The 26472-nt window shown below is 32.9% G+C and overlaps 2 protein-coding genes and 1 long non-coding RNA gene across 6 annotated transcripts in view; 1 reads left to right on the forward strand and 2 right to left on the reverse strand.

The window, feature by feature from the left end:
* The window catches only part of LOC143239875 (uncharacterized), a 50422-nt gene extending 30402 nt beyond the window's left edge, over positions 1–20020 (forward strand). The window contains exons 3-7 of one of the 3 annotated variants that reach the window (XR_013021417.1): positions 7994–8141; positions 13027–13125; positions 13629–13655; positions 17609–17775; positions 18465–20020. This is a non-coding gene — a long non-coding RNA (uncharacterized LOC143239875). Of the gene's footprint in view, positions 1–310; positions 1053–7993; positions 8142–13026; positions 13126–13628; positions 13656–17608; positions 17776–18464 lie in introns of those variants that run through there. The other 2 variants (XR_013021418.1, XR_013021416.1) reach the window with 2 other exon arrangements.
* LOC143239874 (techylectin-5B-like) lies at positions 1979–3761 on the reverse strand. 2 transcript variants are annotated; one of them, XR_013021415.1, is made up of 3 exons: positions 3254–3761; positions 2688–2772; positions 1979–2274 (listed from the first exon to the last, which is right to left on the reverse strand). XR_013021415.1 is itself a non-coding variant. In XM_076481482.1 (2 exons), exons 1-2 carry the CDS (start codon positions 3449–3451, stop codon positions 2749–2751), a joined length of 222 nt encoding a protein of 73 aa, XP_076337597.1. In that variant the 5' UTR covers positions 3452–3761; the 3' UTR covers positions 2494–2748. The 2 variants fall into 2 exon arrangements, 1 of the variants encoding a protein (XP_076337597.1); XM_076481482.1 differs by lacking the exon at positions 1979–2274 and having other exon boundaries at positions 2494–2772.
* Positions 7333–9659, reverse strand: LOC143239873 (techylectin-5B-like). Its single transcript, XM_076481481.1, has 5 exons — positions 9494–9659; positions 9056–9306; positions 8252–8357; positions 7956–8120; positions 7333–7625 (listed from the first exon to the last, which is right to left on the reverse strand). Exons 1-5 carry the CDS (start codon positions 9657–9659, stop codon positions 7369–7371), a joined length of 945 nt encoding a protein of 314 aa, XP_076337596.1. The 3' UTR covers positions 7333–7368.
* Positions 20021–26472: the final 6452 nt, after the last annotated feature.

The raw sequence follows: 26472 nt of genomic DNA on the forward strand, positions 1-26472 counted from the left end.
TTTAATAACGGTCTCATATTTTATCACTTCACTACTGGACTAATAAACGTTGTCTTTTTGTACTTCATAATTATTTAGCAAGATGACAAATATCGACTTTTTATATCCTGTTGAATCAAACAGGTCGTACAGAACACATTTAATTAGACGAGAAAATGAATTAGTATATGTCAAAGTTTTTAACAAATCGTTAATTATTTTAACACATATGAAAGTAAGTCTCGCGCTCTTGACCTTAAGAACTGTCAATTCTGTCATTTTACTCAATTAAAACACGACCTCTGTTATTTGTGGTTCTATAACTTTTAAAATTAGGTTTAAAAAAACAAATGTTTGTGCTCTTAAAAGACGTGTTAGAGAACAAATTGAATTTGTTGCAAAATCTAAGATATTATTCATTTGTTTGCTTCTTTTTTGGGCACAATACCAGCATATGCAGCATTCGTGCTGTGCCCAGCGTAGTTATCAAAACCATATATTTGGCGTAATAAGTCTTTAGTCATATTGCTGAGCCTTTGGAAGGATCTAAGATATACAATCTAAATCACGTGTTGTTGTTTTTTGCACTGGTATAAATTTTATGCATTTACAGAGAAATGTAATAAACCTAGGGGCGCGAGGCTTTGAAATGTATTATAAAAACTTCACAGTAAAAGTAAAGAGCTTCTACTGATATATCTACCTCACGATATCTTCCATATCAAAGGCCGACAAACCCTTTTCTCCAATACCAGGTTCGCTGGAACAGTCATTTCTTGTAGGGCTTGAGACGCTGTGTGTGGCCTTGCATGGTATAATGGGAAGGGCGTTCAACTTGCAATCTCAGGGCGCGGAGCCGAATTCCCGTTTTGCATGCCTTTTCATAAAACCAACAAAATCCTTCTAAATTATTTAACCTATTCTACATTATTATCTTGCTATGTAGGTTTTAGAACTAATTGAAATTTTATGGATTGACCGTACATCGTGAAATATTACTGGGTTTACGACCGAAAATACCGTTAACAACAAGGGTATTGAACCGAAGAAACAATGCTTTCTAGTTAGTACAGGTAAGGTAGTTTGAATATTCTGTTGAATTAGTTGTGGTCGTCACTAGGTATATATAGTTTAATTATGATTAGTACAGGCAGCTTTTCATTTGGTAATGAAAAATAAATATGATGATTAGATATTATTTAATTTCTGTAGTGCATATCGGTGTATAGAGAATAATAGTTGTGGTCGTCACTAGGTATATATAGTTTAATTATGATTAGTATAGGCAGCTTTTCATTTGGTAATGAAAAATAAATATGATGATTAAATATTACTTAATTTCTGTAGTGCATATCGGTGTATAGAGAATATATTAAACTAAAACTGAGTGTATAAAGAGTTTTGTACTGACTGTTTCGGTTTGCGTTTTAGTGAACGCTTCTAAAGAAGCTGTAGAGCGAAACGTTGAGTGTGTAATTAAATAAAAACAACAATTTGGTGTTATAGGGTCGTTTGTTTCTAGTACTAATATAGTACAATATTGATAACTTAGATGGATATTTCAAGAATATCTTAACGGTTTTGATCATTGTTAACAATCTGACAGCTAAAAAAATCATTCATTGTTACTTTCTTCATTTAATATTGCTTCATTTTGTTAAGCCTTTTACACAGCGACATTTGCGTATAGAACTCTCGCTGATTCCATAAACAAAGCAGAGTAAATTGCAAACAAATTCTGAGATTTTTAAGAACATTTTTTTAAACTACAGAATTCACGTTTAAATAATATACTTGTAGAATATAAATATTTTACGGCCGTTGTTTATCAACAGTCAACTTATCCTCTGTATAACCTAATCATATCTTACTTAGCAACTTTATCATATCTAATTTGTATATTTTATTTTAGTCAGACCAAACTCAGTGATAAATGTTTAAAACATGTTTATATCTTTATTTCAAGTTTCTTTGTACAGAATTAATAGGTATCTTTCTGTCCACGGATACAGAATATGAAATATAATTGTAATGATGTGTTTCTATAGTATATAGATTTACCGTCAATAGATCTGCTAGGCCTAATTTTCATCTCGCTTCTCTTCAGAATGCTGTAAGTGTTTCTCCACCGATACCAGGTAATACCAATAAAGGTATTCTGTGAAATACAAACCGCTTAGGTTGGTTTCATGACATATCACGTAGCACCATCCTTCTTTGAAACTATTAGCACAATTACTGCTGTCTTTATCCTTGGTGCTGAACAGTTGTTTGTTGTGGTGATGATAGAAGTTCCTAGAATGTGTGAACCAAACATATTTTATATTTATACAAGTAAACAAATTAGTGTAATTCATAGAAGTACGAGTTATTTTAGAGGCTTGGATACTTAATTTTTTATAAATAAAGTTTTATTTAAACACTTTTATCCAGCTTGAACGATTTTTAGTTATTTATGACTACGTTACGCAATTTAACAACGATATGAAGAATTCCATGTAATTAAGAGACGATCCCTTAGAGTGATTAGGAATACAGGTGTAATTCTATTGGAAAAAATATCACGTTATGACTACTACACTTACTTATGTGACTAAATATTGTAAATATCCTGATAGATCTCAATAATAAAACCTGTTAAACTTTTTATTCACATAAAATAAAATGAGTTTTCTTTCACTACGTTCCAAGAACTCGTCATGCTCTACATTTCTTCGACTTCTTTCAAAGTCTTCCAAATCAACAAGGAGCAGCATATTGTCCTGATTGTCAACAAGAAGAAGACGCCATTTCCTGGAACAGAAGCAGTATATAATAAATAAATAGTTTATAAGTCAGTAAATAATTAATTATATTAAATAATACTAAATAACATAAAAAGAAATAAGTAGTTGATCACTGTTAGATAAATATATAAAGTTTTATAGTTGACTTATTATAGTTGACTAAGTCCTAAGTCAACGTCTGGGGTTATTTTGAACACCAACTTGAAGTATGAAAATAAATATTCAGCTTTTACTCAACATCATTGTCTCTTGACGGGACTTTTAGAAACCTGGACAGTAGTTCCAAAACCAAAATAAACTCATTCTGTAGCGAGAGGTGGTTTGACGATGATGTAAATTAAGTTTTTAATTTACCTGAAGCAGAAATCCACACAATGGGCTTTCTTTTCTGTGCTCATCACAGGGATCAAAACCACGTTTTATCGTTATATGCCTTTAGACTTACCGCTGATAAACTATGTGTTTGAAAACCCACAATCACAACTCACAATTAATGGTTTCCTTGTTCGTGACTCGATACCTTTTAAAGTAGAAATCCTCTCTCTAGCCAGATCTACTAATTCTGTAACGGAGTCTACTATTCCTTTCAGTGACCCAACAGTATTACAAGTTGTGTGATAATGAACATCAGCCTGGGTCAACACGGAGAAAGACAAAATACTTAATATCTTCACAGTGTTGTACATTGTTAAATGGTTAATAACACAGAACTGTTTTTTCTAAACTGAAGATGTGAACCTTCTACAAATGATTTTATAGTTGTATTAAACAGGATATCCAAAAGAGGGTTTTCATTAAGTAACTACAAGCTAAAAATGTGTTAGTAACTGTATCTAATGTTTTTCACACTGAGTCCAAGAAATATTTATAGTTTTCTAAATATGGCTCTAGTCAACATCTGTAATTTTCACTCCATTTTCACAAACGCTGGAATTATTTTTATCGCACTATTAAAACAACATTTCTTAACAGATAACGTGTTTTGAGTAAGTTTTAATATGTGCTTGTCAGGTTTAAATCAGTACTATTCTAACCTCTGGTATGAATTCTTCGTTGTGATTGGCCAAGAGCGCATCACGTAATGTTTAACATTTTTACTGTTGCTTTGAAGGCCAGGCAACAAATCGTATTAATGTTTCCCAGCTGTCAAGGCCGTTGCCAGGTGTGCGTGTTGTAGATGAAGATTTGTTTGTTTGTTTTGGAATTTCGCACAAAGCTACTCGAGGGCTATCTGTGCTAGCCGTCCCTAATTTAGCAGTGTAAGACTAGAGGGAAGGCAGCTAGTCATCACCACCCACCGCCAACTCTTGGGCTACTCTTTTACCAACGAATAGTGGGATTGACCGTCACATTATACGCCCCCACGGCTGGGAGGGCGAGCATGTTTAGCGCGACGCGGGCGCGAACCCGCAACCCTCGGATTACGAGTCGCACGCCTTACGCGCTTTGTAGATGAAGAACTTTCCTCACGACAAGTTTTAGCACAGTGTAAACACTATGATTCATTTAGGTTTAATTACAAACATCTTGTCGTAACTGTAAAATAAATGTAGACGTATCTTATGGCCTAAGATTTTAGCTACTTACAAATGAAGAACTACAGAGTCATTTAGACAGAACTTTTCAGACACTGGAAATAGAACCTCTGAATGTAACATTACAATTTTATAAACTTATCGTTGTTCCACCGGAGAACTACTCAGTAAAGGAAATATGTCAAATTAGAAGATATTGACTTAATAAATAATAGTAGTGGAACTGTTTGTAGTTGGGCACAATAGAGTATCCGTGGTGTGGCCATTTGCCCATTTTTACTTGTCAGGTAGTTTCAAGTACGTTTCGGCTCGACTCTTTCCTATTATTCACATAAGAGCTTGAAGCCCTTCAGGGATGTGTTTTGAGTGTCAGGTTTTTCAGTATCAAGATCAATTCTATCACTACACAGCTTCCCCTGCTGTTGCTAATGGGCTCTATGCCAATGACTTCCACATCTGGTGTTGGTCATCAAATATGAGATTTCGATCATCTTATATAGGTCGTGAAACATAAGACTTATAGGTCGTGAAACATAAGAGTTATTGAGAGGCAGCTTCAGACTGTTCTCAATCACTTGTTAAAATGACCACAGCAAACGGTTTTACCTTTACTTTCTCCAAAACCGTTTGCCTGCAGTTTTACTATCAATAGGGTCTACATCCCGATGCAAGCTCTGTCTTGGCAATGCTGTTCTTCCTGCGGTCCCTAAGCCCAAGTTATCGGAGTTTAGTTTTTACTGTACTCTGGCTTTCATTCTTCATATCAAGCAGCAATGTGTCAAGTGTACAAGGGCACTGAACATCCTCCGTGTCCTCTCTTCAACCTCTTGGGGAGCAGATTGATGTTCTCAAGATCTGTCATGTCCTCATTCGATCATATAGGACTATGAGTCTCTAGTCTTTGGTTCTGTCAAGACCTTGATCTTAAAGACCCCATTTACCATTTTAGGCTTTGGCTTTGAATAGGATCTTCCATCACTTCACCAGTCCAGAGGTTGCACACTGAGTCCCACGAATCTTTTTTTAACCTCCGCCATTTGCAACTTTCTTTTCAGTATGCTATTAAAATTTGAGTCTCACTGTACATCCTACCTGTAGTTGTGTCTTTCTTTCTCGGTTAATTATGCTTTCTCAAAACAGGTAGTCTACCATTCCTACCTGTGGCCTTTGTATCCAGGTACAACTGTTTAAATTGGCTCTGGTATTTGATGACGTTTTTATCCCCAATCATCAACTCATTCCACCATGGCTTATAACCATCTTTACCTGTGATCTTTCTCTGAGTCATCTGACGAAGCAGATACTCCAGATTGGAAGTACTGTTCTCTCTTTGTCAAGCATCTTTTGAACCATCCTTCCAATCCTATTTATAGGGATGGCTCGAAATCAGGCGACTCTGTGAGCTCTTCCATTGTTTGTTGTGATTTGGTGGCTGCACAGAAGACCCCCTCTACAGTTTTTGCATTTACTGCCGAATTTCACTTCATTGCTTTTGCCCTGGATCATGTAGAAAATATAAAGTACACTAATTGTGCTATTTACATGACTCTCTTAGCTTCTTACTGGCCCCAAAATTGCTTCACGTTAGTTCTTACCACCTTCACGTCGATATTCAAGAACGACTGTCACGTTTATCTTAATCTTCCATTAATATTCAGTTTTTCTGGATAAGTGGACATGTCGGTATTCGCAGGAACGAGCTTGCTAGCACCGCAGCTTGGTCCGTATGCTCTGGTACTATCACTACCGTGCCTAACCCATACATGGACTATGGTCCTTTATTGAAGGCTTGGCTTCGCACCACTTGTTAGTCGACTTAGAGTGAGAAACGTGATGACAAGGTTTTTCCAGATCAAACTTTCCGTTGTTATTTGACGGTCTTCTTTCTTTAAGGATCTGGAGGATGAAGTTGTCCTCACTAGGCTACGTTTCGGTGACATATTTTAATTCATCGTGTTTGTTTTCTAAGACTGGCCCACCAATTTGTGACTCTCAGGCCACAATAGCCCACGTTTTACTGTCGTGAGCGGTGGCATTATTTTAGGCATGTCTTTTCCACGGGTTTGGCCCTGACATTGGTAGTGTCAATGGCGATAGTGACCTATTGAACTTAATTGTATTTTTAGCTTTTTACGCGCCATTGGCGTTTCTAATTCTATTTGAGTTTTTTATCTGACTTTTGGACATTGTTGTTTTCTAACTAGATTTATTTTTACATTTTATAGAATGTTACTTTTATTTTTTACCATTTACTTGACGCAGATAGCCTAGTTCATTTGCGCCAAAAAACAAATAAATTAACAATCAACCAAATAACTGTCTGTGCTGTGTCCACCGTCGGAAGTGGAACTCAGAATTTAAAACTTACTGCTTCCAAGATTTCAAAGGAATTTTATAACACAAATATTGTTTATCTTAACTAAAGGAGCGTTTGTATGGATTATATAACTAACATTTAAGTAACTAAAACTGATATCATTTTAATAAAAAGGACGGTTATCTCTTGAACAGCGTTGAATTCTAGAATGTTACAGAGATTTTAAGTATTTAAGATATAAAACTTGTCAGTCACTGATGCTATTATTTAGTATTGTTCAATTTCTTAAGCCTTTTTTTAACAGCACCGTCTCAAATATGAGATTCTTGTTGATTACAAAAAACCTGATGATTCGTGTTTACAAAGTTATTTCAAAATAACGTTATATATTATACAACAATTATAAAATAATTAATTGAAAAACTGGATCATCAAGACTTAAATATTGTATTGATTAAATATAAATATTTGTGAACAGCTGTTTATTAATATTTATTTATTCAGTAATAATTAAACCATATTTACTTATAAACTCTGTCTGAATAATATATTTACATTTCCTTTTATTCTGATAAAAGAAACACGGATCAAAGTAAGTGTAAGGAGCAAAACTTCGGTCTATGCTGGATTGAAATGTGTAGAAATTTAAACATTAACTTAACATAAAACAGTGTTAATCGATCAGAATCGTGTTTTTGTCTGTCTTTGGACATGCAGTTTGAAACACAATTTTGTTTATTATATTTATATTTCATCTAATAAAATCCACGGGCCTTATTTTCATTTCGCTCGTCTTTAGCGTGTTGTATTTATTTTTCCACTGGCGCCAGGTAATACCGATAGTGTCTATCTTGTCTTCGGTATAGTATAAACCGTTTAAATTAGCGTAATGACATGAGTTGTACCACCATCCGCCCTTGTGCATGACAGAACAATCTCCTCTGTTTCTATCGTTGTCTTTATCCTTGGTGCTGAACATCGTGTCGTTGTGGTGAGAGAGAGAATTCCCTAAAATAACATAAAATAATTTTAAAATAAAAGGTCTTTAAACTTAATACTAGAATAGTTATATAGAATTGGTTCTAAAGGTTTATTATTAGCTTTAATCGTGCTTAAATCTGAACGCTATGTAACTAAATTACAATAACCTCAATAAATAAGTGACAAACCAGTTTTCAAACATTACTTATACTATTTTAATTCCAATTTTAAAATATCATGTCATGCATAAACATTTCTTAAGGGTACCTCACCCACCTATATCTAAACATCAGTAACATACTTATTATATAAACAACTTAGAAAACTCGCTGATATGAACAAAATGTTTAAACTCACCTGCGTCACCTTTGTACGTTTTGTAACTCATTTTATAGAGTTCTCTCTCACTTCGTACCAAGAACTCGTCATGCTCTGCATATCTTCGACTTCCTTCAAAGTCTTCCAGATCAACACGGAGCACCATATTGTCCTGATTGGTTAATGAGAAGATGACGTCATTTCCTGGAACAGAAGCAGTGTATAGTAAATGAATAGTTTATAAGACAGTAAATAATTAATTAAATCAAATAATACTAAATAATATGAAAAAAATAAGTAGTTGATCACTGTTAGATAAATATATAAAGTTTTACCTAACCAAAACTCCTGGGTCAAATTTCCAAAACCATTTTTGTATTCTACCCACGATCTGTAAAAATTTTCAACTGGTTTTCCAAAATCTCCTCTTCTTTGGATCAACTAAAAAAAAAAAAAAATCATGATTCTGAGGAAATGTAACATCTTTGTTTTGAAATGTTATGAGTAGTAAAATGAAACTTTAATGTAGATATTTCTACGTTATTGAACATTAATATGAGTTTAGGAAACATGTAAAAACTGTCTAAAACGAAAGACTTTAAACCCAAAACAAAACTAATTCATTTCACATGATCTGAATTTATGTTTCACAGATGATTTTAGGATAATATTATCATAACATCAAGATAAACTCCAGAGTAGATTCCTCTGCGTTACTAAATATTGATATGTGTTTATTACCATGTAGAAAGTGTCAGGTTGAACACAGATACACATTTTGATTTATATAAAAAAACCTAGAACGAAATGATTACCAAGTAAAAACATATCTTATAAACCATATATTTAAATATGATAAAATAACATACATTAATGAACAGAATCAGTGAATAAATATGATAAAAAATTAAAACAAAAACGTTACATGTTCTTAAACTTAAATATTATATTTCTTTTTAAACATTGGTTTGTTTCTGAAACTTATTTTCTAATTCTTCTAAATAACTGAGTTTATATAACAAAGTAATTTTTCTTCTATGAAAATAATGGCTAACTTTTAATTAAATACTTCACGAAAAAGAACCACTTACTCAGAATTAACTAAAGCTACACCTTGAAACTAAGTTTAGTTCACCTACCGTCCACCCTCCTCCTGATGTCTCCATATCACAGTATACAGAGATCGACTGGTTCAAAAACCGTGGCTGAATCCTGTAGACATCACTGGTTCGGTTTAGTTGTTGTTTATAGATACTGGCACAGTCTTCTGGTAGAGGTGGCTTTTGTTCTGTCGTCTGTGTCACACAAAGATATTGTTGAAAGGACCGGTTTTGTTTGTCATTAACAAGCGATGGAAATGTTCGTTCAAGCGTGGTTGTAAAAAACACATCTAAAGAGTAACGGATAAAAACTTTAATGTGGAAATATAAAAATAGTTGAACACATAGTGTTACCAATAATAACGTTATAACATTTAGGTTTATCATTCTAACTTGACAAATAGTTATTTTTAAAAGGTCCTTTAATCGATGTTCAAGTTTTCCGTAAACTAAAATACTTCAAGTAAAATATATTACCTTCTAATGTAGAAATCCTCTCTCTAGCCAGATCTACTAATTCTGTAACGGAGTCCACTATTCCTTTCAGTGACCCAACAGTATTACAAGCTCTGTGATGATGGACATCAGCCTGGATCAACACGAAGAAAGACAAAATACTTAATATCTTCACAGTGTTGTACATTGTTAAATGGTTAATAACACAGAACTGCTTTCTTATAGACTAAAGATGTAAATCTCCTATCAATGGTTTTATAGTTTATTAAACAGGATATCCAAAAAAGGTTTTCCTTAAATCACTGAGAGTTAGAACCATGTTAGTAACTGTGTCTGATGTTTTTCACACTGAGTCCAAGAAATGTTTATAGTTTTCTAAACATGGTTTTAGTCAACATCTGTAATTTCTACTTCTATTTATAAACACTATAGTTATTATTATCGTAAGAGTTGTTGTCTGTAGTTTATAATTTTAATATTAATGTTAATGACATTATAAAACCAAATATAAAGTTATGAAACCTCAGTGTAGAAAGGGAGAATTTATATAATGAATAACTTGTTTGTATTTTTGTTCTGCAAAGCCTGATTGAACTCGTTACTGTTTTTACTCTGTGGAATCGAACTCCAGGATTTAGCGTTGGAACTCCGTAACTCACTTACAACCCACAAGGCGTCAAATAAATAACTAAAAATCACTTACACGTAACATGTGACATTTTTCACATATTTACAGACCCTAAAGAATTAATTTTTACAAGAACAAATTGAGAATTGACATCAAGAGATATCTGGGATCCTGTAATTTAGTTAAAATAATAAAAACTGTACAGCACCTATTTAAAAAATAAAAAGCTAGCCTGATTAATGAGGAACAAACAAGGTGTGACATAGGATTGTTTATCGTTTAAAAAATTCAAATAACATAGTTTAATTTTTTGGATAATCACAACACCTCTATAAACCAATAACATAATTAATAAATTTCCTGGATTTGGTTGATCAGCCAATAGAAAAAGATTTAATACTGGTACTAAAAGTGATTATATAAATGATTTTGTTTGTAATGAAACATGGAGCTACACGATTGCTGTCTGTGGTCTGTCAACCACGGGTATCGAAACCCGGTTTGTATTCTTGTAAGTCCGCAGATTTATTGCTGTGCCACTGGATGATTTATTCTCATATTTAGTCTAATTCTTTAATATTAAAAACAGAAACCAGGTAAAATGTTCCTATTACATCGGACAGCTTATACTTGAAATTGATATCTTAAGTACGGATTAAATATACGACAATTTTCAATTATTAAAAGCGTGGGTTACAAAATTTATTATCTTATAATTATCAATTTAAATTTAAAGCCCAAATGAAAGAAGTATTAAATTAAAATTATATTTTTAACTTTAACGATATAATTACTGTAATACAATATAAATTACATATATTACAGTCATTACTGTTTTAAAGGTTTCTTTACATACTTAGTCCAGAATAACCTTTCTCATGTAATTCTGGTGGTTCAGACAAAAGACTGAGGGCTTATGGTTCTAGATATAGGGTTTAGTTATCAGAGTATGGATAGCCTGTCGTGTAGCTTTGTGGATAAAAAGCACAAATAAAATAATATTAAAGGTTCTTATGATACACACTTCCTGACTCTGGCGGGATCACTCCTTCATTGAGTTCCAGGATTTTGTCCATACACTACAGTAGTGGAAGAGGTAATTTCATGTTACCAGTCGTAAGACGCACAGTCTTTTCTGTCGCCATGTTTGTTAATGACGTATTTAGTGATCAGTCAGACGTAATTACTGTTACGATGACAAAGAATTGTATCCACCACGAACCACATTTTTGTAACTGTTTTTTTCTTGTTGTGGAATAAATTTATAATTCGTTAAATAATTTTAAGGTACTGTGTATTTTATCATGTATTTATCTATTACATTCATGTTTACATGTTTTTAACTTTATGAAAATGTGTAACTAGTTGAGTTTAACATGTAAAACTCGTCGATTGAGATACAATAAGTTCAGTACTCGTTGACTGGGATACAACAAACTCAGTACTCGTCAGAGATGTATTTTTGAATACCGTTAATTACAATAACAATTTCTATGGTGATCGGATGGCGAATGTGATGCAATGTGTTTAAAATACAACTATTATACAGCATTCATGAAAATTATTAAGAAACTAGATAAAGAATATAGTATTTTAAAATGTAATAAGCTTAGTAGTAAAGTCTTGTGACGAACATAAAAATCTACTTTGTTTAAGATGGCAGTACATATGATGAAGGAAGTAAAAGATATGAATTACGAATCTATTCTGAGATTCTATGTTATAAGTGTGGTGAGTATAACCTTGGTATTTATATACGTTTAACACAGTGGTAAAGGATGTCATGACGACAGACAATATAATATTAGAGATGTGTTAGATATGTGTGGAGTTTGTTTTGAATTTCACACAAAGCTACACAAGAACTGTGTGTCCGAATCGTCTGTAAATTAGCTTTGATATAATGGTGTGTGGACTAAATATTAAAGTTTGTTACCACTTGAAGGGCGAGTATTGTCGTATTGGAACGAGTGAGGAGTATCGTGTTATAGGAATACCTCTCACGTTACTATTAATAGAATAGTTTTTTATAATTAAATATTACGAAACTGGAGTGTGTATGTGATGTTAGTATACGAGTATATGATATACTAGGTAGGCGTGTGGTTAATATTGGGGTATTGTATATATTATGATTATAATATTACGGAAAGAGATGTGAAGAAATTATTACAGTATTAAATACAACTATAATAAATATTATACAAATAATGTAATAGATTTAAGTGTATCATATTATTACTTAGTAGGTGTCATAGATTTTTATTGTATTGTAACGTTTTGGTTATAGTTATAATGTTATTGTCACTTGTCTATAGTACGCTGACGTTTCTATAGTGATTACACTGGTATCACAATAACTATACTATATGTAGATTGTACTAATACTACAACACTGCTACTACAGTTTGTCTGTAGTAATGTTTGTACTACAACATACATATGATTATACTGGTGTATTATTAGTCCAGTGACAAATAATTAAATATTGTTGTGGTATAAATGTATTATTTTAATAATGAGTAAAACATGCTAAGAAAGTTTGAAGCTTGTATTATTACGGTAATTATTATATGTATTTTACTGCTGTTAAAACTTGTTTAAATCTTTCATAAATTCACTCCTCAATACGATTTTAAAAATCTAGTTACATTTCATACAAAACAATTGTTTTTGTATTACCTTATATGTAAATGTTTGAAATGATAAGTGTGAAAAGTAGAACATTTTTATAACTTTTTTATCAAGGAAAGTCATGTGCATTTACGAAATTATATGACATTTACTTATTTTTCTTACAAAATATCCAACAATATATATATTTATTTCTTACACGTTGTGTAAAATCTCTTACAGTGCCATAACTCAAATAAATAAGTTATACTTTGTTTGTTCATTACTCTGATAATTTCTTTTTATTCTTCAGAGAAACGCTGTGGAAATATACCAGAACCAGATCGCCCCATGTTTATCAGATATAGAATTTGAAAACAAACTATGTAACAACCCTAATACATTAATCCAGGTAAATCTATACGTAAGGATTAACATAATATTTGCTAGTTTTTCTCAACTCTCAATAAAAGTTCTAATAACTTGTTGTTTGTAATGATAGTTTTCAAGCATTGTTGAAAACAATGTTCAACAGTAAATATTGTAGTGCATTTATATTAAAATAATGTAAGTAACACACTTCCTGTTTTGAAGTTTAAAACAAAATATTGTATTACATTAGTACAATAAGTAGTCTATTGGTGGGCCAGTTGCAAACTTGTTGACTTACATGGTTAAAATATGGGGTTCGATTTCACGTAGTGAACATTGTGTAGATACGTCGTTTTGAAGATGTGTACTACTAAAACAGTAGGAAATAGACAAAGATAACACAGTTTATATTCGGACTTAGTTTATAGTTTGAAAGTGGTTCTAATGAACCAAATATGATAAGTAGGTTTTTAATAATGTAGAATGTTTACAATAAGATATTTTTATCTACAAACCTGACATTTTTCTTGTTTTTTATTTCAGTTTGATGAGCGTGTAATGAACCAGCTGGTAAGTGTTTTAATGTATTATTATTATGTTACATAAAACAGTGAAGACTTGATTACAAAAAGGTTGTAATAATATTTGATAATCCATGGGATAAAAGAACGACTTGGTTTCATGACTCGATTACGTTTTTATTTGAAAATGTAATCTTTATATCTAATTCATGCTACGTTAAGAGATGAAATGGTTTTGGTAGTATCTTAAACTTAATTTAGTGTCAAGTTAACCTAAAGAAGCAATATGGCTTCGAAACCTTTAATCAATAGTTTCTACAATGAGAATTTCCGCTGTTCGACTAACTAGATGATTTATTTGTGGATAAAATAGAAGGACATCATCGACAACTAGAAGAATTAGTTGTACGTAGTGATGAAGGTAGAAGAGAAATACATCATTGACAACAAGAAGAGTTACTTGTAGGTAGAGATGAAGGTAAAAGAGAAATACATCATTGACAACAAGAAGAGTTACTTGTAGGTAGAAATGAAGGTAAAAGAGAAATACATCATCGACAACAAGAAGATTTACTTGTAGGTAGAGATGAAGGTAAAAGAGAAATACATCATCGACAACAAGAAGAGTTACTTGTAGGTAGAAATGAAGGTAAAAGAGAAATACATCATCGACAACAAGAAGAGTTACTTGTAGGTAGAAATGAAGGTAAAAGAGAAATACATCATCGACAACAAGAAGAGTTACTTGTAGGTAGAGATGAAGGTAAAAGAGAAATACATCATCGACAACAAGAAGAGTTACTTGTAGGTAGAAATGAAGGTAAAAGAGAAATACATCATCGACAACAAGAAGAGTTACTTGTAGGTAGAAATGAAGGTAAAAGAGAAATACATCATCGACAACAAGAAGAGTTACTTGTAGGTAGAGATGAAGGTAAAAGAGAAATACATCATCGACAACAAGAAGAGTTACTTGTAGGTAGAAATGAAGGTAAAAGAGAAATACATCATCGACAACGAGAAGATTTAGTTGTAGGCAGAAATGGAGATAGAAGAGAAAGACATCACCAATAACTAAAAGATTTAGTTGTAGGTAGAGATAAAGGTAAAAGAGAAATACATCGTTGACAACGAGAAGATTTAGTTGTAGGTAGAAATGGAGGTAGAAAAGAAAGACATCACCAATAACTAGAAGATTTAGTTGTAGGTCGAGATGAAGGTAAAAGAGAAATACATCATCGACAACGAGAAGATTTAGTTGTAGGTAGAGATGGAGATAGAAGAGAAAGACATCATCGACAACGAAAAGATTTAGTTGTAGGTAGAGATGGAGGTAGAAGAGAAAGACATCATCGACAACAAGAAGAGTTAGTTGTAGGTCGAGATGAAGGTAAAAGAGAAATACATCATCGACAACGAGAAGATTTAGTTGTAGGTAGAGATGGAGGTAGAAGAGAAAGACATCATCGACAACAAGAAGAGTTAGTTGTAGGTAGAGATGAAGGTAAAAGAGAATTACGTCATTGACAACGAGAAGATTTGGTTGTAGGTAGAGATGGAGGTAGAAGAGAAAGACATCATCGACTACGAGAAGATTTAGTTGTAGGCAGAAATGGAGATAGAAGAGAAAGACATCACCAATAACTAAAAGATTTAGTTGTAGGTAGAGATGAAGGTAAAAGAGAAATACATCATTGACAACGAGAAGATTTAGTTGTAGGTAGAAATGGAGGTAGAAGAGAAAGACATCACCAATAACTAGAAGATTTAGTTGTAGGTCGAGATGAAGGTAAAAAAGAAATACATCATTGACAACGAGAAGATTTAGTTGTAGGTAGAGATGGAGATAGAAGAGAAAGACATCATCGACAACAAGAAGAGTTACTTGTAGATAGAGATGAAGGTAAAAGAGAAATACATCATCGACAACGAGAAGATTTAGTTGTAGGTAGAGATGGAGGTAGAAGAGAAAGACATAACCATAACTAGAAGATTTAGTTGTAGGTAGAGATGAAGGTAGAAGAGAAATACATTATCGACAACGAGAAGTTGTAGTTGTAGGTAGAGATGGAGATAGAAGAGAAATACATCATCGACAACGAGAAGATTTAGTTGTAGGTAGAGATGGAGGTAGAAGAGAAAGACATAACCATAACTAGAAGATTTAGTTGCAGGTAGAGATGAAGGTAAAAGAGAAATACATAATCGACAACGAGAAGATTTAGTTGTAGGTAGAGATGAAGGTAAAAGAGAAATACATCATCGACAACGAGAAAATTTAGTTGTAGGTAGAAATGGAGGTAGAAGAGAAAGACATCACCAATAACTAGAAGATTTAGTTGTAGGTAGAGATGGAGGTAGAAGAAAAGTACATCATCGACAACGAGAAGATTTAGTTTATCATGTTTCTTACAGGTGTTATTTTAAAGTGTTTTTATATTATGTTCATCACATCAAGCTTACATATTTAGATAATAAGTTTATTAATATGTTGTGAATGTTTAACCAGAATTACAGTAACTGGAATCTCAAAGTAATTGTCAAGTTCTTTCTTAAATATATATAAACCTGTTTACAAATCATTACAGTCTGTTCATGATGATACGTTTACAGTGATACCTTGGTTCTCGAACGACTCCCTTCTCGAACAATTCGGTTTTCGAACGTATTGTTTGAGGAAAAAATGTCTCGATTGCCGAACATAAACTCAGTTCCCGAACCAAGCTGTCATGGCCCGAACCCCCGAAATAACCCGCCTGATGACCCGAACGACCCTTCGACCATTTTCGGCCGACGCGAAGCTTGCCCAAAACATTTTACCCGCACCTGTCCCTCAGTCCACATCCCCACTAAAATCTGCTGTGAACGTTCCCGTTTTTCTTTTTGTTTTTGTTTTTCTAAATATTGTGATTAAATAAGCCACCATGGGGTCAAAGAAGGATAATAAAAGCAGCAAACTAAAAGAAATGTTGTTAGACTCACAATAGAGGTGAAAAATATCTCACAGCGAAGTATGAGAGTGCTGTTCGCGTGTCTGACCTTGCTACACAGTTTGGTATGACGAAGTCTATAGTCTGGCACCATACTGAAAAATAAAGAGGTCATCAAAGGAGCTGATGTTGCAAAAGGAGTGACAGTGCTTACGAAACAAAGATCACAAACAATGAAAGAGGTAGAAAAACTGTTGTTAATTTGGGTAAATGAAAAACAGGTAGCTGGTGATAGCATTTCTAAGACCATCATTTGTGAGAAAGCAAAGCAGTTACATGCTAACCTCCTGGAAAACACCCCTGGAACGAGTGCTGATACAAGTGATGCCTTTAAGGCTAGTAGGGGATGGTTTGAAAAATTTAGGAAGAGAAGTGGCATACATAGTGTGGTGAGACATGGGGAGGGTGCCAGGCAGAAACAAGCCTCATTAGACAAGTTTTTATTGAGAAATAGGTTCAGTGAGTCTCAAGCAGGTTGTAGTGGTGAAAAGAGACAGTAAAGAGAAAGAACCCCAGAAGGAGAGTTACCTGACATTTTCATGGAAGGTGACTCCCCTTCCAAACAATAATAACCATCCTACTCTCCACGTTCCTCACCACCTTTCATTTACACCATCAGCTCTCCTCAGCGCAGGTAAAGTGTAGTTAAATTTTCATTTATTGTATTTTATTGTGTTTATAGTTTTTGTGGTTGACTTTATCCATGTAAGTATTATTATACAGGTATGAATAAGCAATATTTTTACTTAAAATGCTTCTTAATGCGTAATTTTTGGAGTTCTGTAACGGATTAATTTAATTTACAGTATTTCTTATGGGAAAAATTGATTCCGTTTTCGAACAATTCGGTTTTCAAACAGCATTCTGGAACGGATTAAGTTCGAGAACCACTGTACTGGTAGAACGTTGGTCGTTAATAAATAATGATTTCTCTTTGTTTTGTTTCTTTTAATTCCGTAGCTAAATCTCTTTGTCGTTTAAAATTACAATAATAAATTACTTCAATATTTAGACTGGTCTCGCATCCTTCTGCCCTCCCTGTGGCTCAGAAGAAAGTCTTTATAATGTATAAATCTGGGCTTCGATACCCGTAGACAGCAAACCACAGACAGGTTATTGTGCAGCTACGGGCTTAACAACAACCCAATCTTCCTTTGTGTCACTAACCAAGGTTTACAGGTGAGGCTTTATTGTGTACAACGTGTTTTAATAACCTGATGTTACAAAGATGTTATTGTTTTATATTTTTTTGAGAGAAACCACCCATAAAACTATTAGAATGCATATTATAATATTTATATCTACTAACTTCAATATTGAAAACATTATGTCTTTCTTTTCACTACAAACACCTTTATACATTTGACATGTATAGTACATTAAAAGATAGATTTTAATAGTTTCTGTTTAATAAAATCTAAACATGGACTTCTTTTCAGGTTATACCTGGACAACGTTAGCTAAGAATAACTAGTATAAAAATGTATACATTTGGTGTGTTGTTTTCTACGTAATTCATACACTGTTATAACAATGTATGTTAATTTATATATGTGCGTGTTAATTGTTTTTATTTGTGTTTCTGAAACTGATTTTATCGTTTTAGCAAAATATTTGAAAAATAATTCTTTTTCTTTGTTTTTAATACAGAACCGTAAAATTCAGAACCAATGAACCGCTGTCTTCATGTCTGATAATTATATTATTGTTTTATTCTACGGTTAATAAACATTTTGTAACTTATTAAATGAAAACACTAAAATGTTCTACACACACGATGTCAAAAATTATAACACATTTAACATAAATTAAATTAACACTGATCGACAGTTAATTGGGTTCTTTTTTTTCACTCTCTGTATTTTTAGGTTACCGGAATGAATAGCATCGTCCTTCTTACAGAAAACAAAAGGCTACAGTTATTCTATTAATATTAAATTCGTGTTGTTTTAATTAATGTATTAAAAAATAAACGTTCTTATGTTTCCTGCTGAAGTGCGTAGCGCGTAAAAATCATCTATACACAGTTGTAACGCCCACTACTGAGTTCCAAACTACCTTTTGGAGCAACGTCAGCACAAGAACTGTTCGTCGGAAGCTTCATGAAATGGGTTTCCATAGCCGAGCAGCCGCACACAAGCCTAAGATTACCACGTGCAATGCCAAGAGTCGGCTGGAGTGGTGTAAAGCACAATTCCATTGGACTCTGGAGCAATGTAAACGTGTTCTCTGGAGCGATGAATCACGCTTCACTATCTGACAGTCTTGCGGACAAATCTGGATTTGACGGATGCCAGGAGAACGCTACCTGCCTGAATGCATAGTGCCAACTGTAAAATTTTTGTAGGAGGAATAATGGTCTGGGGCAGTATTTCATGGTTTGTACTAGGCTATTTAGTTTCAGTGTAGGGAAATATTAATGCTACAACACACAATGACATTCTAGAGAATTGTGTGCTTCTAACTTTGTGGCAACTGTTTTGAGAAGGCCTTTTTTGTTTCAGCATGATAATGCCCCGTGCACAAAGTGATTTCCATAAAGACATGGTTTGCCAAGGTTGGCTTGGAAGAACTTGACTGGTCTGCAAGAGCCATGACCCCACCCCATCGAACATCTTTGGGATAAATTGGAATGCCGACTGCGAACCAGGCCTTCTCGCCCGACATCAGTGCCCGACCTTGCTAATGCTCTTGTGACTGAATAGGAGAGAATCCCCATAGCCACGTTCCAAAATCTAGTGAAAAGCCTTCCCAGAAGAGTGGAGGCTGTTATAGCAGCAAAGGGGGAACAACTCCATAATAATGTCCATGGTTTTGGAATGAAATGTTCAACAAGCACATATGGGTGTGATGGTCGGGTGTCCACATAGTTTTGGCCATGTAGTGTATATTAAATTTGTAATTCAAGTCCAATAACATGCATTAGCATCCTTCATAGTGCAAGCTAAGTGTTCCTAAAAACGAAAGACTTTAGAGTAAGAAAACTGTTACAATCAAATCTATAGCCATGAAAGAAAAACTAAAAAAGTGAAATGTGTGACAGAATATTGAACATATAATTACCTGAAAAACAACACAGCTCAGTGTTAATTGTAATATGATGAATTTCCTATATATACTGCTATATGTATACACATTAATTATATATTTATTATCTAGTTCGAGATACAATCTCACAAAAAGGCGTGCTGTAAGATACTTAACAAATCTATAAAAATTGTGTAATTATTAACATATTTCTGTTATTCAAGTATTTTAGTGAATGCAAGACCAGTGTTAGTACAGAAGTAATTTATTATTGTAATATTAAACGACAAAAAGATTAACTACGAAACTAAGGAAGCCAAAACAAGACAACTGTATGTGTCATAAATACTTGAATTAAAAACAACCAATGTGTCACCAATAAAGACATCATCATATACAGATTGTAATGGTTTGTAAATAGATTTATATATATTTAACCAAAGAACCTTAACAATCACCTTAAGTCGGTCTGGTCGTTTTTCTGGACTTTTTTGTTTTGCTTCTATTTCTAAAATTTCTACACTCTTTCCTTCTTTTACTTTTTTCATAGCTGTATAAAAAAATCCACTTTTTGTCGGAACAAATTGGTTTGTAGTTTCAATAAGGGGAAATGTAAGGGTTGAAACCAATATTTTTTAATTCCCAGCTTATAGAACGTTCTTTAATTATAGTTTCTATGGAACGTTCTGTATGACCTCCATATACACATTATTACACATTTAACACGTTAACTGGTAAACACCTTTGTCACTGTACTTTTCTACTTTGTCTTAATTGTCACACAACAATTACCCCAGAATGTTCATACAGTAGAAGACTGATTTGTAGATTTATTTGTTTGTTGTGTTATAGATTTAGTCAGAAGGTGTTCCAATGTAGCTCACCTTAAATCTTGACTCTCAACTGAGACGGGTGGAGAGTAGAAATATTAGAAATAAAAAAAACAAATCCAGAAACATTTTTAAACAAACACACCAGTTTAAGTTCTTCCAATTTTTTCTTATGATGAATGTCACATTACGAACTCTGTCATCCATCTTGAACAACACTTTATCCAGATCTTTTCACAACACTGACAACTGAACAGTGGGAATAACCTGTAATGAAATCAGAGTATTTAATAACCAAACTTTGAATAATGTGATAAAGAGATTCCACTTACGTAATTCTGGGAAGAAATCAGTAACATTGTAATCAACTTATTATCTAAATATGTGAACTTAATGTGATGAACATGACATAAAAACACATTAAAATAACACCTGTAAGAACCATGATAAAGTTATCGATGACGTCTTTCACTTCTACCTCCATCTATACCAACAACTATAACTTCTAGTTGTGCATGATGTCTTTCACTTCTATCTCCATCTAAAACTACAACTATAACTTCTAGTTGTTGATGATGTATTTCTCTTTTACCTCCATCTATACCTAGTACTAAATCATCTAGTTATCTGTTGTCTTTCGCTTCTACCTCAATTTTTACTTAAAACTATATTTTCTAGTTGTCGATGACATCTTTCTCTTGTAACTCCATTTCTACCTACAACTAAATCTTCTAGTTGTCGATGATATGTTTACCAATGGACTACGTTACATATCATGTTATGCATATATAGTCCAGTACTTATAACTGATGTTTTTACCATATCGGCTACATGAATATTCATGGGTTGTTTATATAGTTTAGTATATACAATATATGGTTTTACCAGATGGACTACATAACTGTTCATGTTATGTGTATATAGTCCATTATTTACAATAGATGTTTTTACCAGACGGGCTACATGACTGTTCATGTAATTTAGTTTTCAATAATTAAAAACAAAACAGTGTGTATTACTACATTCTTCTAAAGAACCTGACGGTTTACTGGTTGAATATAACTACTAACTGTAATATCTCTGGAAGTATTTTGTTACCAATAGTTACAGATGTTGTAAGTGTTTGTCATTATAATACATTCTGTATTAAATAACATACATTCACGGTACGATTTAACTCGGAAACTTACTTGGTAGTATGTTCGCTCCCTGTTACCTTCGAAAGCAGAAAGTTGTCCTGAACTTTAGGGCCATGGGTGCACTATAAGAGTTAAGATCAAATCCCATTGCTCGATGAATGTCCTCAACTAGCTAGTTTCTCTTTAGTCTACCATTTAAAAACCAGAGACCTAAATAATCTCAGAGTAATTTTTCATGAAATTTAATAAAAATCGAATTTTTCTAATTGTAAAAATAAGAATAGTAATTAGAGTATTTTAATGAACAGAGGACGTGAAGAAATATCATAAAGTCAAATGTTCTTAAAGAAATAAATATTATTCTATATTTTTGTATGGATTCGTTTTCTAGAAATAACCAAGTTTACAATAGAAAGTACTGTTTTCTGTAATTACAATTGTTCTCGTTTGAACAAAATGTTTTATGAAAAATAACTAACTCAGAATTAATTGAAACTATGTTTAGTTCACCTACCGTCCACCCTCCTCCTGATGTCTCCATATCACAGTATACAAAGATCGACTGGTTCAAAAACCGTGGCTGAATCTTGTAGACATCACTGGTTCGGTTTAGTTGTTGTTTATAGATACTGGCACAGTCTTCTGGTAGAGGTGGCTTTTGTTCTGCCGTCTGTGTCACACAAAGATATTGTTGAAAGGATCGGTTTTATTTGGGCCCGGCATGGCCAAGCGTGTTAAGGCGTGCTACTCGTAATCTGAGGGTCGCAGGTTCGCATCCATGTCGCACCAAACATGCTCGTCCTTTCAGCCGTGGGGGCGTTATAATGTTTCGGTCAATCCCACTATTCGTTGGTAAAAGAGTAGCCCAAGAGTTGACGGTGCGTTGTAATGACTAGCTTCCTTCCCTCTAGTCTTACACTACTAAATTAGGGACGGCTAGCACAGATAGCCCTCGAGTAGCTTTGTGCGAAATTCAAAACAAAACAATTTAATTTAATTGTTACTATTTGTAATGTAAATGGTATTTTTAGTAACTGTTTCCTTTACTTTAATTTTTTCTATCTGTAATGTAAATGTTATTTTTATTAACAGTTTCTTTTAGGTTTCTCTAAATTATGTCACAACTTTTTTTATAGAAATTTCATGTGATTTCTTTAACTCTGTTTTTTGTTAATGCCCTCTCTAGATATTGATCAGAATTTAAAGTTTCTATACCAGAACGTGTTTTTGTATGAAATCTCTACGTCAGGGGTTCTCAATCAGAGTTTGGTGTTCCATGGGGTACGAAATAAGGGTCCAGAGTTGAGCGGAAGTGTCCTATTCATGCAAGTTATTAACATGCAAATTGAAACACGCTTTGGTTTTGATGAAGGAAGAAAGAAATGAATTATCTTTCAGTATGTGTGAGCTCACACTTTTGATGTGAGTGGTGTGAGGGCCACAGATGGTTAGGAAACACTGTTCTACGTTAAGAACAACGTAATCACCAGTCTTTGGGAGGTGGGGGGGATGTTACGCATGTCTCCAGTTTTACTGTAAGCTTACTTGGTTTTTCTCAGTATAATCAATCAGCGTGGAAACAAGCAAGACGCAAATCTTAAAAGACAGGCCTAATATTATCTTCTACTTTAATGGAACCAGGAGTATCTTTACTGTAACATTATCTAGAATGTTTATGATACACTGTAGATATTGTGCCATACTACAAACATTAATAATACTGTAGTAAAACCAACTGTATCTGTACACATAATTATGACTCAAATTTTGACTATGGTTTTCTTAGAGTTTTCTTACACTGCTAAATTAGGGACGGCTAGCCCAGATAGCCCTCGAGTAGCTTTGTGCGAACTTCAAAAACAAACAAACAAACGGTTTTGTTTGTCATTAACAAGCGATGGAAATGTTCGTTCAAGCGTGGTTGTAGAAAACACATCTCTAGAGTAACGGATAAAAAGTTTAATGTGAAAATATAAAAGTAATTGAACACATAGTGTTACCAATAATAACGTTATAACATTTAGGTTTCGTATTCTAACTTGACAAATAGTTATTTTTAAATGTTCCTTTATTCGATGTTCAAGTTTTCCGTAAACTCTAATACCTCAAGTAAAATATATTACCTCGATCTAGCCAGATCTACTAATTTTGTAACGGAGTCCACTATATCTTTCAGTGACCCAACAGTATTACAAGCTGTGTGATGATGGACATCAGCCTGGATCAACACGGAGAAAGACAAAATACTTAATATCTTCACAGTGTTGTACATTGTTAAATGGTTAATAACACAGAACTGCTTTCTTATAGATTGAAGATGTGAATCTTCTATCAATGGTTTTATAGTTGTATTAAACAGGATATCTAAAAGGGTTTTCCTTAAATCACTAAGAGCTAGAACTGTGTTAGTAACTGTATCTGATGTTTTTCACACAAAGTCCAAGAAATATTTATAGTTTTCTAAACATGGTTCTAGTCAGAATTTGTAATTTCCATTCCTTTTTATAAACACTGGAGTTATTATTATCGCAACAGTTATTGTCTGTACTTAATAATTTTAATGTTAATGAAGCTATTGAACCTAATGTAAAATTAGGAGACTTCACAGTCGGCTTCAGTGTTCAAAGAGAAAATTTGTAGAATGACAACTTATTTGTTTCTACATATATAAAATATCAACTGGACATTTTTAAGATTTTTCCTTGGAAAAACTCACATTTTTTAGGTTATTAATAATATTTTTCTGAAGCTGGTGGGACTTTTCTAACTGAAGCATGTAGAGAGTTTAATTATAAATTTTGCTTTTAACTTATACAATAAACTCTTGTTGACTTTTGAACGTTAATATTTTTACTTATTTTTTGAAATGTAAGCACAAGAATGGTCATATAACGTCTTGGTCATATAAAAATTAATAAAAAAGAACTAAACCCCTAGGCCCGGCGTGTCCAGGTGGGTTAAGACATTCTACTCTTAAACTGAGGGTCGCGGGTTCAAATCTCGCTCGCCCTTTCAGCTGTGGGGCGGTGACGATCAATCCACTATTCGTTGGTAAAAGAGTAGCCCAAGAGTTAGCGGTGAATGATGATGACCCTAGTCTTACACTGATAAATTAGGGACACCTAGCGCAAGTAGCCCTCGAGTAGCTTTGCGCGAAATTCAAAACAAACAAACTGAACCCTTAATATTTAAATAAAATAATAAAGTTCAAAATTAACACATTGCATTTTAGCGTTAAGTTCAAACTAGAAACATATTTTCTATTTTTAAATTATTTCCCATTCATTTTTTGTAAGGGCTAGTTTCAATATTTTTTATTCTTTAAGCTTAACTTAGGAGATTGAACAGTCGAGATCGATCAATGGATTACATGTTGTTCCAAAACATACAAATGTTGAACTAAGAAAAAAATAAACGAAATTAAGACGATAAAATAAAGTAGAACTAAACCCTTAACATTTAAATAAAGAATAAAATGAGAATTTTTGTAAGTTGCTCCTCATCTTTACGTTTAGTCTAGAAACATGTCTTTTTCTCTGTTTTATTGATTTCTTCTGTATTTAATACGTTTTTGTTGCCATAAGATATAATGTAGACTGTGCTGCCACACAGTGTCCAAAGGTTAAGCTAGAATAAAAAAACTAAAAATGTATAGAGTAGTAAAAGAAATTTAAAGAACGTGTCCTCTTAGTTCTTAACATAACAAGTATAGTGAAACTATTTAATATACACTGTACCTTAATATTAAGAAATAACTATCTCTTATTTTATCTGTTTCCTACTTTATTTCTTTTTTATTTATTACATTATATGGATTTGGTGCACTTAAGATAAAGTATGCTGCCATAATGTCTAAAAGTTAAACTAAGAGAAATAAAAAAATGGAGGATAATAAAATAAAAGGAAATAGAATAAACCCGTTAACATTTTAACAAAATACGTAGTTAAAATTACTATAAGTTATACCTAAAATTAATTTCAGTGCAAAACATAAGTCTTCCTCCTTTCTATCTGTTTCTAAATTTACTTTATTTGTGTTTATTATATTTTTCGATGATACTGCAATTACTATATACTGTGCTGCTATGTAGTGTACAAAAGTAAAACTAATAAGAAAAAATAGTAATATATAAAATAAGATGTGAGAGAGGTAAACTTTTAGTATTGGAAATAAAAATGAAAAAAGGAAATTTGCAAGAATTGCACATTAACATTAATTTTATTATAAAGAAGTTAATAAAATTCATTACAGATAGCCTGGGCTCTTCGAACAAATTATAGTTTATAAACGTATCTATACAAGTGTTTTGATATTTCTAAAACATTAAGTGCTGATAAACTTTTGTTTTATATTGATGTTTCTTCGAGACCTTAGATGAACAAGCTCTATCAAGTATTGTGACTTTGTGAGGACGTTTCCATCTTGACGACTTATTGTGACTTTATAAGAATGTTCTCATCTTGATAACTTATTCTTTACGTGCTTTTATTTCCTTCTCGAGAAAAGTAATTTTTTGGAATAACTTGTGAAGCACTTTCAGAAAACATTAATTAATAATATACCTGACTTAACGCAAGCTATCTATGCCTAACCTAACGCAACGTTAAGGAAATTCACAAACAGTTGGGGTAAGAATTAATGAAGAAAGGTAAAATAATATTAGTTGATACTCAATGAAGAAGGATAATACGGCATTGATTGCTCTAACATAAAACTAATAAAGTAACATTAATTACAATTATTTGTAAAAGAAAGGTTATTAAGATTCATTTCAAGTCTTTGAAAATTAATAGATTAACATTATTAGTAATAAACAAGTTTAACACTATAACTAAAATGTGAAATAAATCTTGGATAAAAGGAGTCATGTTCACACAAG

This window comes from Tachypleus tridentatus, chromosome 13 (genome assembly GCF_004210375.1).
Source record: "Tachypleus tridentatus isolate NWPU-2018 chromosome 13, ASM421037v1, whole genome shotgun sequence".
Taxonomy (NCBI): domain Eukaryota; kingdom Metazoa; phylum Arthropoda; class Merostomata; order Xiphosura; family Limulidae; genus Tachypleus; species Tachypleus tridentatus.